General features: G+C 46.7%; 1 protein-coding gene across 9 annotated transcripts in view; it reads left to right on the top strand.

Annotated features, from left to right (window-relative positions):
* The window catches only part of NF1 (neurofibromin 1), a 738,710-nt gene that overhangs the window by 334,008 nt on the left and 388,543 nt on the right, over positions 1-16,159 (top strand). For 6 of the 9 annotated variants that reach the window (XM_063953658.1, XM_063953659.1, XM_063953656.1 and 3 more), the window contains one exon: positions 10,312-10,467. In XM_063953658.1, the coding sequence (XP_063809728.1) occupies positions 10,312-10,467 (156 nt within the window). The remainder of the gene's footprint in view (positions 1-10,311; positions 10,468-16,159) is intronic. The other 3 variants (XM_063953661.1, XM_063953657.1, XM_063953654.1) reach the window with 1 other exon arrangement.

Here is a 16,159-nt window from a genome sequence, read left to right as displayed (position 1 = left end):
CCTCTAACCTCATACGGTATCCACGTGTCCTGTGTATAGATTTTTCAATAAACAAATCTCCTGATAGATCCTTGTATTGTCCCTTTATATACTTGTAAATATTAATAATGTCTCCCCTTAGCAGTCTTTTTTCGATTTGTGAACATATCTAACCTAGTAAGCTGTTCCATATAATCCAGGTGCTTCTAACCCCTAATTCAATTTGGTGTTTTAAGAATATTTCTAGTCTCAAACCTTTGCACTTGCCACATTAATTTTTTTAGCTTCCCACATTCATGGTTTTATTTTCTTCAGTCTTATACTTAACAAATAATTAGTAATTGTGCCCTAACTTGCGCAGAAACATGTCATGTTGAAGTTTGTGCCTGGAGAACTTGCTCAGAGATTCTGTGAAACATAGTTTGACTAATTACCAAACGTTTGCAAACTAGCTTTTAGTAACTTTTCTTTAAGGCAACCGACATTATTGGTTTTGTAACCATTAATATTTTCTCTTATATAATGAAAGCATTCTGTACTATTTAGTCCTGTGAATAGTGTCACTAATTCTGTTGTATAATGAAGTTAGCATCACGAAAAACACTACTCTATACTGTTTTGACTGCTCAGTCTCTTTTCAGTAAAGATGTAATGTATGTAGCTACTACTGTACGTCTGTAAACAAATAATGTTGGGGATTTAATCTGTAGATCCTTTATGTGCAGTTGGTGTGTCTTACAAAGCTCCGATGGGAAGCAGTTTTTCTTTTTTTTTTTTCTTTTCTTTGAAAATAAATAGTTTCACATCAACATGACAGCCTATCTCTGAGAATATTTATGAAAATCAGCACAGTGTGAAAGTGTTAGTAAAATGAAATAAATGTTACACACTATGGGGTATATGCAATTGCGGTCGAATTCCCGAAATTGGCGAAAAACTGGACTTTTTCGCCCAAAAAAAAAAAAATCGTCAATGCAATTCAGTACTTTCCGTCACAAAAACGGACTTTCAAAATTCGACTTTTTGAAATTCGACTTTTGTCAAATTCGACTTTTCTGCAATGATACAATAGCTGCAATTCGACCAAAGTATATTCAATTGAAGTTTGGAAATTCGACAACAGTGCTATTAGATAGTAAATTCGTCATTTTCAATCCGCCACACTTTGGTGGGTGAAACTAATAAAAAAAAATTTAAAACGTTTGTTTGGTGTTTTTTTTTTATTGGTAATAGCATATCTATTTATATTAGAAGGGATTAGGTACTTGGTTTGTCTTTTTTGGAGGCACAAGTATTTTTTATATATTTTTAAAAATAATATTTTTTTATTTTATTTTTATTTTTAGATGGAATGGTAAAATCCCGGTAAAAAATGGCGTGGGGTCCCCCATCCAAAGCATAACCAGCCTCGGGCTCTTCGAGCCGGTCCTGGTTCTAAAAATCCGGGGGGAAAAATGACAGGGGATCCCCCGTATTTTTAAAACCAGCACCGGGTTCTGCGCCTGGTGCTGGTGCAAAAAATACGGGGGACAAAAAGAGTAGGGGTCCCTCGTATTTTATACACCAGCATCGGGCTCCACTAGCTGGACAGATAATGCCACAGCCGGGGGTCACATTTATACAGCGCCCTGCGGCCGTGGCATTAAATATCCAACTAGTCACCCCTGGCCGGGGTACCCTGGGGGAGTGGGGACCCCTTCAATCAAGGGGTCCCCCCCCCCCAGCCACCCAAGGGCCAGGGGTGAAGCCCGAGGCTGTCCCCCCCCCCCATCCAAGGGCTGCGGATGGGAGGCTGATAGCCTTGAGAAAATGTAAAGAATATTTTTTCCTGTAGTACTACCAAGTCCCAGCAAGCCTCCCCCGCAAGCTGGTACTGGGAGAACCACAAGTACCAGCATGCGGAGGAAAACCGGGCCCGCTGGTACCTGTAGTACTACTGGAAAAAAAATACCCAAATAAAAACAGGAGACACACACATTGAGAGTAAAACTTTTTCTCTGACGTCCTAAGTGGATGCTGGGGACTCCGTAAGGACCATGGGGAATAGCGGCTCCGCAGGAGACAGGGCACAAAAGTAAAAGCTTTAGGATCAGGTGGTGTGCAGTGGCTCCTCCCCCTATGACCCTCCTCCAAGCCTCAGTTAGGTTTTTGTGCCCGGCCGAGAAGTGTGCAATCTAGGTGGCTCTCCTAAAGAGCTGCTTAGAGTAAAAGTTTTGTTAGGTTTTTTATTTTCAGTGAGTCCTGCTGGCAACAGGCTCACTGTAACGAGGGACTTAGGGGAGAAGAAGTGAACTCACCTGCGTGCAGGATGGATTGGCTTCTTAGGCTACTGGACACTAGCTCCAGAGGGACGATCACAGGTACAGCCTGGATGGGTCACCGGAGCCGCGCCGCCGACCCCCTTGCAGATGCTGAAGAGAGAAGAGGTCCAGAAATCGGCGGCTGAAGACTTCCCAGTCTTCTTAAGGTAGCGCACGGCAGCTGTGCGCCATTGCTCTCAGCACACTTCACACCAACGGTCACTGAGGGTGCAGGGCGCTGGGGGGGGCGCCCTGGGCAGCAATGAAAGTACCTATGATGGCTAAAAATACATCACATATAGCCTCTGGGGCTATATGGATGTATTTAACCCCTGCCAGGTTGTCAGAAAAACGGGAGAAGAAGCCCGCCGAAAAGGGGGCGGGGCCTATTCTCCTCAGCACACAGCGCCATTTTCCTACACAGCTCCGCTGCTAGGAAGGCTCCCAGGCTCTCCCCTGCACTGCACTACAGAAACAGGGTTAAAACAGAGAGGGGGGGCATTTTGGTGGCGATATTATAATATATTAAGATGCTATAAGGGAAAACACTTATATAAGGTTGTCCCTGTATAATTATAGCGTTTTGGTGTGTGCTGGCAAACTCTCCCTCTGTCTCCCCAAAGGGCTAGTGGGGTCCTGTCCTCTATCAGAGCATTCCCTGTGTGTGTGTCGACATGTATGAGGACGAGGTTGGTGAGGAGGCGGAGCAATTGCCTGTAATGGTGATGTCACTCTCTAGGGAGTCGACACCGGAATGGATGGCTTATTTAGGGAATTACGTGATAATGTCAACACGCTGCAAGGTCGGTTGACGACATGAGACGGCCGGCAAACCAATTAGTACCTGTCCAGGCGTCTCAAACACCGTCAGGGGCTTTAAAACGCCCATTACCTCAGTCGGTCGACACAGACACGGACACTGACTCCAGTGTCGACGGTGAAGAAACAAACGTATTTTCCATTAGGGCCACACGTTACATGTTAAGGGCAATGAAGGAGGTGTTACATATTTCTGATACTACAAGTACCACAAAAAAGGGTATTATGTGGGGTGTGAAAAAAACTACCTGTAGTTTTTCCTGAATCAGATAAATTAAATGAAGTGTGTGATGATGCGTGGGTTTTCCCCGATAGAAAATTATTGGCGTTATACCCTTTCCCGCCAGAAGTTAGGGCGCGTTGGGAAACACCCCCTAGGGTGGATAAGGCGCTCACACGCTTATCAAAACAAGTGGCGTTACCGTCTCCAGATACGGCCGCCCTCAAGGAGCCAGCTGATAGGAGGCTGGAAAATATCCTAAAAAGTATATACACACATACTGGTGTTATACTGCGACCAGCGATCGCCTCAGCCTGGATGTGCAGCGCTGGGGTGGCTTGGTCGGATTCCCTGACTGAAAATATTGATACCCTTGACAGGGACAGTATTTTATTGACTATAGAGCATTTAAAGGATGCATTTCTATATATGCGAGATGCACAGAGGGATATTTGCACTCTGGCATCAAGAGTAAGTGCGATGTCCATGTCTGCCAGAAGATGTTTATGGACACGACAGTGGTCAGGTGATGCGGATTCCAAACGGCACATGGAAGTATTGCCGTATAAAGGGGAGGAGTTATTTGGGGTCGGTCCATCGGACCTGGTGGCCACGGCAACAGCTGGAAAATCCACCTTTTTTACCCCAAGTCACATCTCAGCAGAAAAAGACACCGTCTTTTCAGCCTCAGTCCTTTCGTCCCCATAAGGGCAAGCGGGCAAAAGGCCAGTCATATCTGCCCAGGGGTAGAGGAAAGGGAAGAAGACTGCAGCAGGCAGCCCCTTCCCAGGAACAGAAGCCCTCCACCGCTTCTGCCAAGTCCTCAGCATGACGCTGGGGCCGTACAAGCGGACTCAGGTGCGGTGGGGGGGGTCGTCTCAAGAGTTTCAGCGCGCAGTGGGCTCACTCGCAAGTGGACCCCTGGATCCTACAAGTAGTATCCCAGGGGTACAGATTGGAAATTCGAGACGTCTCCCCCTCGCAGGTTCCTGAAATCTGCTTTACCAACGTCTCCCTCCGACAGGGAGGCAGTATTGGAAACAATTCACAAGCTGTATTCCCAGCAGGTGATAATCAAAGTACCCCTCCTACAACAAGGAAAGGGGTATTATTCCACACTATTTGTGGTACTGAAGCCAGACGGCTCGGTGAGACCTATTCTAAATCTGAAATCTTTGAACACTTACATAAAAAGGTTCAAATCAAGATGGAGTCACTCAGAGCAGTGATAGCGAACCAGGAAGAAGGGGACTATATGGTGTCCCTGGACATCAAGGATGCTTACCTCCATGTCCCAATTTGCCCTTCTCACCAAGGGTACCTCAGGTTCGTGGTACAGAACTGTCACTATCAGTTTCAGACGCTGCCGTTTGGATTGTCCACGGCACCCCGGGTCTTTACCAAGGTAATGGCCGAAATGATGATTCTTCTTCAAAGAAAAGGCGTCTTAATTATCCCTTACTTGGACGATCTCCTGATAAGGGCAAGGTCCAGAGAACAGTTGGAGGTCGGAGTAGCACTATCTCAAGTAGTTCTACGACAGCACGGGTGGATTCTAAATATTCCAAAATCGCAGCTGATTCCGACGACACGTCTGCTGTTCCTAGGGATGATTCTGGACACAGTCCAGAAAAAGGTGTTTCTCCCGGAGGAGAAAGCCAGGGAGTTATCCGAGCTAGTTAGGAACCTCCTAGAACCAGGCCAAGTGTCAGTGCATCAATGCACAAGAGTCCTGGGAAAAATGGTGGCTTCTTACGAAGCGATTCCATTCGGCAGATTTCACGCAAGAATTTTTCAGTGGGATCTGCTGGACGAATGGTCCGGATCGCATCTTCAGATGCATCAGCGGATAATCCTGTCTCCAAGGACAAGGGTGTCTCTTCTGTGGTGGCTGCAGAGTGCTTATCTACTAGAGGGCAGCAGATTCGGCATTCAGGACTGGGTCCTGGTGACCACGGATGCCAGCCTGAGAGGCTGGGGAGCAGTCACACAGGGAAGAAATTTCCAAGGAGTGTGGTCAAGTCTGGAGACTTCTCTCCACATAAATATACTGGAGCTAAGGGCAATTTACAATGCTCTGAGCCTAGGAAGACCTCTGCTTCAAAGTCAACCGGTGCTGATCCAGTCGGACAACATCACGGCAGTCGCCCACGTAAACAGACAGGGCGGCACAAGAAGCAGGAGGGCAATGGCAGCAAGGATTCTTCGCTGGGCGAAAAATCATGTGATAACACGGTCAGCGGTGTTCATTCCGGGAGTGGACAACTGGGAAGCAGACTTCCTCAGCAGGCACGACCTCCACCCGGGAGAGTGGGGACTTCATCTGGAAGTCTTCCACATGATTGTGAACCGTTGGGAAAGACCAAAGGTGGACATGATGGCGTCCCGTCTGAACGAAAAACTGGACAGGTATTGCGCCAGGTCAAGAGACCCTCAGGCAATAGCTGGGATGCTCTGGTAACACCGTGGGTGTACCAGTCGGTGTATGTGTTCCCTCCTCTGCCTCTCATACCCAAGGTACTGAGAATTATAAGACGGAGAGGAGTAAGAACTATACTCGTGGCTCCGGATTGGCCAAGAAGGACTTGGTACCCGGATCTTCAAGAGATACTAAGAAGGGACTTGCTTCAGCAAGGATCATGTCTGTTCCAAGACTTACCGCGGCTGCGTTTGACGGCATGGCGGTTGAACGCCGGATCCTAAGGGAAAAAGGCATTCCGGAAGAGGTCATCCCTACCCTGGTCAGAGCCAGGAAGGAGGTGACCCCACAACATTATCACCGCATTTGGAGAAAATATGTTGCATGGTGTGAGGCCAGGAAGGCCCCCACGGAGGAATTTCAACTCGGTCGATTCCTGCATTTCCTGCAAACAGGAGTGTCTATGGGCCTCAAATTTGGGTCCATTAAGGTTCAAATTTCGGCCCTGTCGATTTTCTTCCAGAAAGAATTGGCTTCAGTTCCTGAAGTCCAGAAGTTTGTCAAGGGAGTACTGCATATACAACCCCTTTTGTGCCTCCAGTGGCACTGTGGGATCTCAACGTAGTTCTGGGATTCCTCAAATCACATTGGTTTAAACCGCTCAAATCTGTGGATTTGAAATATCTCACATGGAAAGTGACCATGCTGTTGGCCCTTGCCTCGGCCAGGCGAGTGTCAGAATTGGCGGCTTTGTCTCACAAAAGCCCATATCTGATTGTCCTTTCGGACAGGGCAGAGCTGCGGACTCGTCCCCAGTTTCTCCCTAAGGTGGTGTCAGCGTTTCACCTGAACCAGCTTATTGTGGTACCTGCGGCTACTAGGGACTTGGAGGACTCCAAGTTGCTAGATGTTGTCAGGGCCCTGAAAATATATATTTCCAGGACGGCTGGAGTCAGGAAAACTGACTTGCTGTTATCCTGTATGCACTCAACAAACTGGGTGCTCTTGCTTCTAAGCAGACGATTGCTAGTTGGATGTGTAGTACAATTCAGCTTGCACATTCTGTGGCAGGCCTGCCACAGCCAAAATATGTAAATGCCCATTCCACAAGGAAGGTGGGCTCATCTTGGGCGGCTGCCCGAGGGGTCTCGGCTTTGCAACTTTGCCGAGCTGCTGCTTGGTCAGGGGCAAACACGTTTGCAAAATTGTACAAATTTGATACCCTGGCTGAGGAGGACCTGGAGTTCTCTCATTCGGTGCTGCAGAGTCATCCGCACTCTCCCGCCCGTTTGGGAGCTTTGGTATAATCCCCATGGTCCTTACGGAGTCCCCAGCATCCACTTAGGACGTCAGAGAAAATAATAATTTACTTACCGATAATTCTATTTCTCGTAGTCCGTAGTGGATGCTGGGCGCCCATCCCAAGTGCGGATTGTCTGCAATACTTGTACATAGTTATTGTTACAAAAATCGGGTTATTATTGTTGTGAGCCATCTTTTCAGAGGCTCCGCTGTTATCATGCTGTTAACTGGGTTCAGATCACAGGTTGTACAGTGTGATTGGTGTGGCTGGTATGAGTCTTACCCGGGATTCAAAATCCTTCCTTATTGTGTACGCTCGTCCGGGCACAGTATCCTAACTGAGGCTTGGAGGAGGGTCATAGGGGGAGGAGCCAGTGCACACCACCTGATCCTAAAGCTTTTACTTTTGTGCCCTGTCTCCTGCGGAGCCGCTATTCCCCATGGTCCTTACGGAGTCCCCAGCATCCACTACGGACTACGAGAAATAGAATTATCGGTAAGTAAATTCTTATTATTACACACCTGCCGACACACACATACTTACCTATGTTGACCCGCCGACTGCCACGTCTCCTGATCCGGGGTACCTGTGAATCAAATTATACTCACCTCAATCCAGTGTCCAGATATAAATCCACGTACTTGGCAAAAAAACAAACCGCATTTACCTGAACCACGGACTGAAAGGGGTCCCATGTTTACACATCAGACCCCTTTCCCCGAATGCCGGGACACCACGTGACTGCTGTCACCGAGGTCCCTTCAGCCAATCAGCGAGCGCAACGTCCTTGCACTCTGCTGATTTGCTGGACGTCTGAGCTGTCAGACAGCGCCTCGCAAAGCCTCTCCATTATACTCAATGGTGGGAACTTTGCGTCAGCAGTGATGTCACCCGCGGTCAGCGGCTGACCGCTGGTAACCCCACCGCTGACGGCAAAGTTCCCACCATTGAAAGTAATGGAGGAAGCTATGCGATGCGCTGTCTGACCTCAGACGCGCACAGCCAATCAGGTAAGCGCCACGGAAGTAGCGCTTCCTGATTGGCCTAAGGGACCTCAGTGACCGGAGTCACGTGGGGTCCCGGCACATTCGGGGAAAGGGGTCCCATGTGTCAACATGGGACCCCTTTCAGTCCGGCATGGTCGGGTATGCGTTTTCTTTTTTTACCAAGTACGTGGATTATTTCCCGGACACTGGATCAGGTGAGTCTAATTTTTTTCACAGGTACCCCGGATCGTCGGAGACTGTGGCAGTCGTCGGGTCAACATAGGTAAGTATGTGTGTGTCGGCAGTTGTGTAATAAAGTTTTACTATCAAGATGTCTCCTGTTTTTATTTGGATATTATTTTTCCAGTAGAACTACAGGTACCAGCTGGCCCGTTTTTCTCCCGCATGCTGGTACTTGTGGTTCTCCAGGTACCAGCTTGCGGGGGAGGCTTGCTGGGACTTGTAGTACTACTGGAAAAAACAATGTTCTTTCACATTTCTCAAGGCTATCAGCCTCCCATCCGCAGCCCTTGGATGGGGGGGGACAGCCTCGGGCTTCACCCTTGGGTGGCTGGGGGGGGGGACCCCTTGATTGAAGGGGTCCCCACTCCCCCAGGGTACCCCGGCCAGGGGTGACTAGTTGGATATTTAATGCCACGGCCGCAGGGCACTGTATAAAAGTGACCCCCGGCTGTGGCATTATCTGTCCAGCTAGTGGAGCCCGATGCTGGTGTATAAAATACGGGGGACCCCTACTCTTTTTGTCCCCCGGATTTTTTGCAACAGCACCAGGCGCAGAGCCCGGTGCTGGTTTTAAAAATACGGGGGATCCCTGTCAATTTCCCCCCCGGATTTTTAGAACCAGGACCAGCTCGAAGAGCCCGAGGCTGGTTATGCTTTGGAGGGGGGACCCCACGCCATTTTTTTCCGGGTTTTTCACGGTTTTTCAAGTTTTTAAAAAAAACGGATCAAAATCCGTCAAATCGGCCGTTTTTCGGCCGCGGGACTGTCGAATCCGTTTTTTATTGCATATGGTCAATTTCGGCACCCACTTGCCGAAATTAGCCTGTCGAATTGTGTCGAGTTGAAAAACGGCCGATAATTTGCCGATAATTGCATATACCCCTATGTATAACATAATTTTTATACAAAATGTGCTTCTCCTTTTAATGTATGATTGTTTCTTATTCTGTCAGGAAGTGGCCAGGCTTTAAAGAAGTGGGCATTACTGGTATTTAGGTTTAAAGAAAATAAAGTAAATTGGAAAAGGTGACAGAAATGTGTTACTTTGCCGCCCTATCAGTGTGAGGATTATTTTGATCCTTTGGGTAATGGTTTATAGTCTGTAACCCACCATTACTGGTCACTCCTACTGGAGCTGTTTGACCGCTGTTGCAGCCACTATCATATTTCTTCACTGGCCCCTGGAACTGCTTCTGGGTGGCGGTGCCAATGGCTCCAGCATCTACAGTACTTCCTGGTGACTGTGTCTTCATCGCTTACTTTTCACAAAAACATTCTGTAAGAAGAGAACCTTAGTGGGTTTCCTAAGGAGGTGGGTTTATAAAGGCCATTCATTCATTAGTGTTAAGCTGCAGTGATACTGCTGTTTATGCAAGTCTGCATTTTTAGTCATTAATGGGTACTTGCAGTTGCTGTTAGGATGGGTTAATGGAAGATAATCTGTTTATGCAAGTAAATGGAGGAAGCAGTGTTGCAAAACTATGTTTTTGAATGCAAGCGGTAGTATGGGTTTGTTCATTGCAATACATGGGTTTCATTCTCGTTTACAAGCACTTTCTAACAGAAAAAAGCTGTAGTAAAAAAATGGATTTTAATGTCAGGTTGTGAGGAGCTGCAATGTAGAAGATACTGTACTGTGGGTTTTTTTCTATTTTTGTTATGTACAGTAGGTCTAGCCCACTCTTGCTCTGTGCTGATTTTTATATATTTTCACCAGTATTTGTACAGTATATACCTGAGCTTGTCAAGAGCAACTGTAACTTTAGAACTAGATCATGTAATTTACAGGACTAGTTTTTTTTTGTTGTTGTTTTTTTTTTAGTACATATGAGCCTGAGCTTTTCTTTCTTTCAAGTCATTGAATTAAGTAATGAGCTAAAGATTTTCAGACATAAATGAAGGTATTAAGGAACAAAACTGGGAAATGTTTTATGTTTAGAATTGCCATTTTTGATTGTGAAAATGAAAAAAGTACACTATGTATACTGATTTCAATGATATTGTATTCTAAATGTATAGTCTGTAATTCCTTCTATTGACAGTGTGCTGGAATTTTTCCTCAGAGTCTTACCTTTAAAGAGAAAATGCCATACCTTAAGTTTAAAGAGAAACCTACAGACCTGGAAACTAGAAGTTATAAATACTTGTTACTGGCTCTGGTTAAACTCATCCATGGAGACCCAAAGCTGCTATTGTATGTAAGTAAAGCTATAGTACATGTCTCAGGTGGTCAATCATATTATGTAACCAGGTCTGCTGAAAAACAATATTAGACATTCATTCCTTTTTATCCTACAGTAGTTGCATAATTCTTAAAAGTAATAATATAGCAGGATTATAAGTAGAAGTAATAAATGACTGAAAACCCATTTTTTGTTTTTGCTTCTCTTTTACATCCTTTTATTAAGGCGAGTGCAAGAGTTTTTAAAATAGTATATTAGCATTTTATAAATGTTATGTAAAAAAAAATCACTAGCATCTACATGTAAATAATTAAATTGTGTACACACTAGACTACATTTACAGCGATATGGATGATTCTGATGCATTGGAACGACATATCATTTTAAATAGTCCGGTGTGTACACACTATGCGATGTCAATGCAGACAGCCGACAGTCTCTGTCGGACTGCATGCAGGTCTGACAGGCGACATCACCGGCGAGGGTCATGCTGCCGAAAACACGCTGCTGTTGTCATCGACAAGTGTGTACGCACTTGCCCATGCTGACACCGTCAATATCACACCGGTGAGTTAGTGTGTACCCACCTTTATACTTTTAGCTACATTGAAACAAAAGCAATTCATTTCTTTTTTTTGTATCATCTATCTGCCTGCTCTTTAAGTAGCTCATTTTTTTTATTAGATAAAGGGTTTTCCCTTTTAAGACCTTTTTTCAGCAATTGCTAAATGAAAATATTTAACCACATAATATAGAGATAATATAGAGATTATAGCAGACTATAATTGTGTCCTAATTCTCCAAGATATCATTTTACATATGGATTCTCCCCTTCTCCGATTTATTTATTGGACAAATACATACACATGACAGTGTTTCAGTTGTAATCTGTAATTGTTCTCAGAGTCTGGAGGAATTGTAACTATTTTTTTTGGTTACACATTTTCTCTTTCGTCAGTTGCTGTTGCTATAGGAGCTGGCACTTAGTTAAAAAAAAAAACTTTCCCTATAAGTCTAAGCTCCTCCCCTCTGCAACTCCCAACAGGCCAGTGCTGTTTAAGTGTCTGTCGGAGTTTGGCATGTTTTGTTAGTGCTGTTACAGCCCCTTTGGTTATTTACATTTTCTTTGTAAATTTTTGTTTTTGTTTTATAGAGAACTATATGCCAGGGCAGTAGTTCTCAAACTGTGTGCTGTGGCACCCTGGGGTGCCTCAGGACACTTGCAGTGATGCCATGGATTGGTGGTTCAGGACCAATTGAATTTTTTTATGCTCAGTGTAATAAACAAAACCAGTGCTAGTATCTGCCAATCATAAAATATGTGGACAAACAGAAGCAAATCTTGTCCTTCACCACATAACTGAACTTAAGATGACCTATAAACACAATTTACTTCATTTAATATTTCTTTCAAAATTTCTCAGTAAGAAACTTTTGGCGTAGGGGTGCTGTGAAATAAATTCTGATCCTCTAGTACACCGTGATTCAAAAAAGTTTGAGAACCACTTTGCCAGGTAAAGGTTTTCCCCCGGAAGAGAATCCAATAGGCCATTTTTCTGACCCCAACAGATGCTCTGGGGCTAAGGCTCCTGAGAAGCCTAGTGCCTGACGGAGTCTTTTACCAACCACTTTGTTCACGGGTAGGTGGATGCCTGCTCCAGTTCAAGGACCGGTGGGTGGCATAGTCTACGGGCACTTGGTTTCTGGGCATCATTTCCAGGGGTTACGTATTCAACCTCAGGTGACTTTTTTTAGCATCACACTTCTCAGGAAGGTGAAGAAGGCAGCCTTGACCCAGGCAATAACTTCTCTGATTTCAGAGGGAGTTATTGCTCTTGTGCCGGGGCAAGAATGCAAACTGGGAAACACATTCGCCTCCAGGGTCTTTGGTCATCATCGGAGGAGGCCATGCCGATCAGTGTGCTTGAGCTCTGACCCACCTATCTAGCTCTATTGAAAGCCCAGACTTTCCTGGCAAGCTGTCCTGTGTGGATTCAGTTTGACAATTCTGTGGCGTATGTCAATCATCGGGATGGCACCTTGAGAGTGGGTGCGGAGGTGGACCACGTTCTTTCCTGGGTGGAGGCCTTTGTTCCAGCGATTTCTGCAGTGTTCATATTGAGGGTGGAAAATTGGGAGGCAGGCTTCCTAAGCAGACCACGTTGCTCCTGGTGGAGTGACCATTCCATCCGGAGGTTTTCCAGCAGTTGGTTCGGAACTAGGGTCTTCTGGAGGAGGACCTCATGACCTCTCATCACAACTTCAAGGTACCCCGGTTTTGTGCGAGGTCCATGACAGTACTATGGAACTTCCGCTTGGCGTATCTCTTTCCCCATGTACTCATGCTGGTCAAGGAACAAGGGGTACCGATAATCCTAAGGGCTCCATACTGGCCACGCAGGTCCCTGTGCGATGACGTACTCAAACTGGTGATAGGTCCCAGGTGGCATCTTACACTACGGATGTATCTGCTGCTGCAGGGTCCATTTCCGCACAAGGAGCTTCCTCGGTTGGTTTTAATGGCCAGGCTTTTGAAGGACAAGGGTTTTTCTCAGATGGTCATCTGTACTATTCAGCCCTTGAAAAGGTTTCATCATGCAATTATCACAGGGCCTGAAATATCTACATCTTGTTAGCGGGATGCATCAAGCATCGAATTTTGCTTGCATGCATCCCGCCTCTCTTCGCAAGCATACCAGCATTTATTAACAAAGTATGCTTGACGAAAATCCCAAAGGACATCCCTTGTGGTAAGAGCTGCCCTTTGCAATTATAGGATTTCCAGATTTATGACCCGGAGTCCTATCTGGGCATGCATGGACTGACGCACGTGCCACGGGGCTGCTGGGAGAGATCGGATAGGATCCCACTCAACGAGAAAACATGAAAGTAGCCACAGCCTTCTATTGGGGCGTTGCTCAATGCATCCAAGCCCCGGATTCGATCGCATACCGGTGTTTGCTGCATATGCGGTAAGAGGCCAAACCTTTGAAAATGGCATTTTTGGAGGTTTGACCACATTTTAAAGGTTGGTGCATTTCACCAGTGGTGTGAAATGCATGGGTTTCATACATCTCAGGTTTCGCATTTCCTGTTTCTTGGCTTTTCTTCAGGGGGGCTTGGACAGTGGTTTATGACGAGGTTCCTTGAAAGTGCAAATTTTGGATCTGTGTGTTCTATTTATAATGCCGTCTGGTTCTTCTTCCTGAGGTTGAGACCTTTTTCTCATACATCCTAGAGGATGCTGGGGTCACTTCAAGAACCATGGGGTATAGACCCCACAGGAGACGTGAGCACTTTAAGACTTTCAAAGGGGTGTGAACTGGCTCCTTCCTCTATGCCCCTCCTCCAGACTCCAGTTTAGAATCTGTGTCCAGGCAGACTGGATGCACACTGAGGAGCTCTACTGAGTTTCTCTGAAAAGACTTTATGTAAGGTTTTTTATTTTCAGGGAGCACCGCTGGCAACAGTCTCCCTCCTTCGTGGGACTTAGGGGAGAGAAGTCAGACCTACTTCTGTGAGGTTAAAGGATCTGCTTCTTTGGCTACAGGACACCATTAGCTCCTGAGGGTTTGGAACACTAGGTACGCCGAGGGGTTAATTCCCGGAGCCCGCCGTCAACCCCCTTGCAGAGCCAGAAGTCAGAAGACAGGTGAGTAGTAGAAGATCAGAAGACTTCAGTGACTGCTTTGAGGTACCGCACAACAGCCGCGCTGCGCGCCATGCTCCCACGCACAACAGCGCGGCAGGGGGTGGGGGGGCAGCATATAAACCTCATTTATCTATCTGGCAACAGCGGGCAAGGTGCCTGGGCACTGTCCGGACCCCCGCCAGTGTCAAAAAGTTTAAAAATGAGCGGGTCTGAAGCGCGCCAGTAAGTGGACGGGGCTTAGCCCTCACAGCACACAGCCTGGTGCCATTTCTCTTCACATGGCTGCAGAGACGCTGGTCCTTCCTCACACTGCTGTAACAAGTAACAGGGTGGAAAACGGGGGAAGGGGGAGACACAGCAATTTTGGTACATAATACTAGTTTATAAAAGCGCTGCAGGTCTGGGATATTGTCTGTACTGTTCAGACCGGGTTTTGGGCGCTGGGGTGTGGGCTGGCTATATCTCCCTCTGTGTCTCTCTGACAGGCTTTGCTGCAGGTCTGTCCCCTATAGGCCCAGTGTGTCTGCGTGTGGTAGGTGCATGTGTTTCGGCATGTCTGAAGCTGAGTGCTCCTCCCAGGAGGAGACTGTGTTGGGGACACAAAAGGCTGTGGGAGTGACCCTGTCGGGACCTATTGGACAAGTGGTCCGGGTCCCATCTGCACATGCACCGAAGGATAACCCTGTCCTCCAAGACCAGAATCTCACTCCTGTGGTGGCTACACAGCTCTTACAGGACGCAGGTTCGGGATCCAGGACTGGATCGTAGTGACCACGGATGCGAGTCTCCGAGGCTGGGGAGCAGTTACTTAGGGGGAAAGCTTCCAGGAAAACTGGTCAAGCCAGGAAATGTGTCTACACATAAACGTGCTGGAGTTACGGGCCATTTACAACGGCCTTCTGCAAGCGGAACATGTTCTTCGCAATCTGCCCGTCTTAATTCAGTCGGACAACAGCAGTAGCGTACGTAAACCGCCATGGCGGAACGAAGAGCAGAGCGGCAATGGCAGAGGCCACAAAGGTGCTCCGTTGGGTGGAAAGGCATGCAAGCGCTCTGTCAGCGATCTTCATTCCAGAAGTAGACAACTGGGAGGCAGACTTCCTCAGCAGACACGATCTCCATCCAGGAGAGTGGGGTCTTCATCAAGAGGTCTTTGCAGAAGTGACAAGTCTTTGGGGAATTCCTCAAATAGACATGATGGCATCTCGCCTTAACAAGAAACTTCAGAGATCTTGTTCCAGGTCGAGAGACCCTCAATCAATAACAGTGGACGCCCTAGTGACACCGTGGGTGTTTCAGTCGGTGTACGTGTTTCCTCCGCTTCCACTCATTCCAAAAGTGATAAAGATCATAAGAAGAACAAAGGTTCAAGCGATTCTCATTGTTCCAGATTGGCCAAGGAGGGCTTGGTATCCAGATCTTCGGGAATTACTCATAGGAGATCCCTGGCCTCTTCCTCTGAGGGAGGATCTGTTACAACAGGGGCCGTGCGTGTTCCAAGACTTCCTGCGACTTCGTTTGAAGGCTTGGAGGTTGAACGCCGGATCCTAGCCCGAAAGGGTATTACAAAGGAAGTCATCCCTACTCTTATTCAGGCCAGGAAAGGAGTAACGTCTAAACATTACCACCGTATTTGGAGAAAATACGTGTCTTGGTGTGAATCCAAGAAAGCTCCTACGGAAGAATTTCAGTTAGGACGTTTTCTCCATTTTCCACAAGCTGGTGTGGATGCAGGCCTCAAGTTGGCCTCAATTAAAGTTCAAATTTCGACTTTATCAGTTTTCTTCCAAAAACAATTGACTTCACTTCCAGAAGTTCAGACCTTTGTGAAAGGCATATTGCACATCCAACCTCCTTTTGTGCCCCCTGTGGCACCATGGGATCTTAACGTGGTGTTGAACTTCCTTCAGTTGCATTGGTTTGAACCTTTACAGGAGGTAGAGTTGAAATTCCTTACTTGGAAAGTGGCCATGCTGTTGGCCTTAGCTTCCGCAAGGCGGGTGTCTGAATTGGCGGCCTTGTCTCACAAGATCCCTTATTTGATCTTCCATGAGG

The sequence above is a fragment of the Pseudophryne corroboree genome, chromosome 2 (genome assembly GCF_028390025.1).
Source record: "Pseudophryne corroboree isolate aPseCor3 chromosome 2, aPseCor3.hap2, whole genome shotgun sequence".
NCBI classification, from domain to species: domain Eukaryota; kingdom Metazoa; phylum Chordata; class Amphibia; order Anura; family Myobatrachidae; genus Pseudophryne; species Pseudophryne corroboree.
The sequence above is the reverse complement of the archived record's forward strand: the minus strand, read 5'-3'. Positions and strand labels throughout refer to the sequence as shown.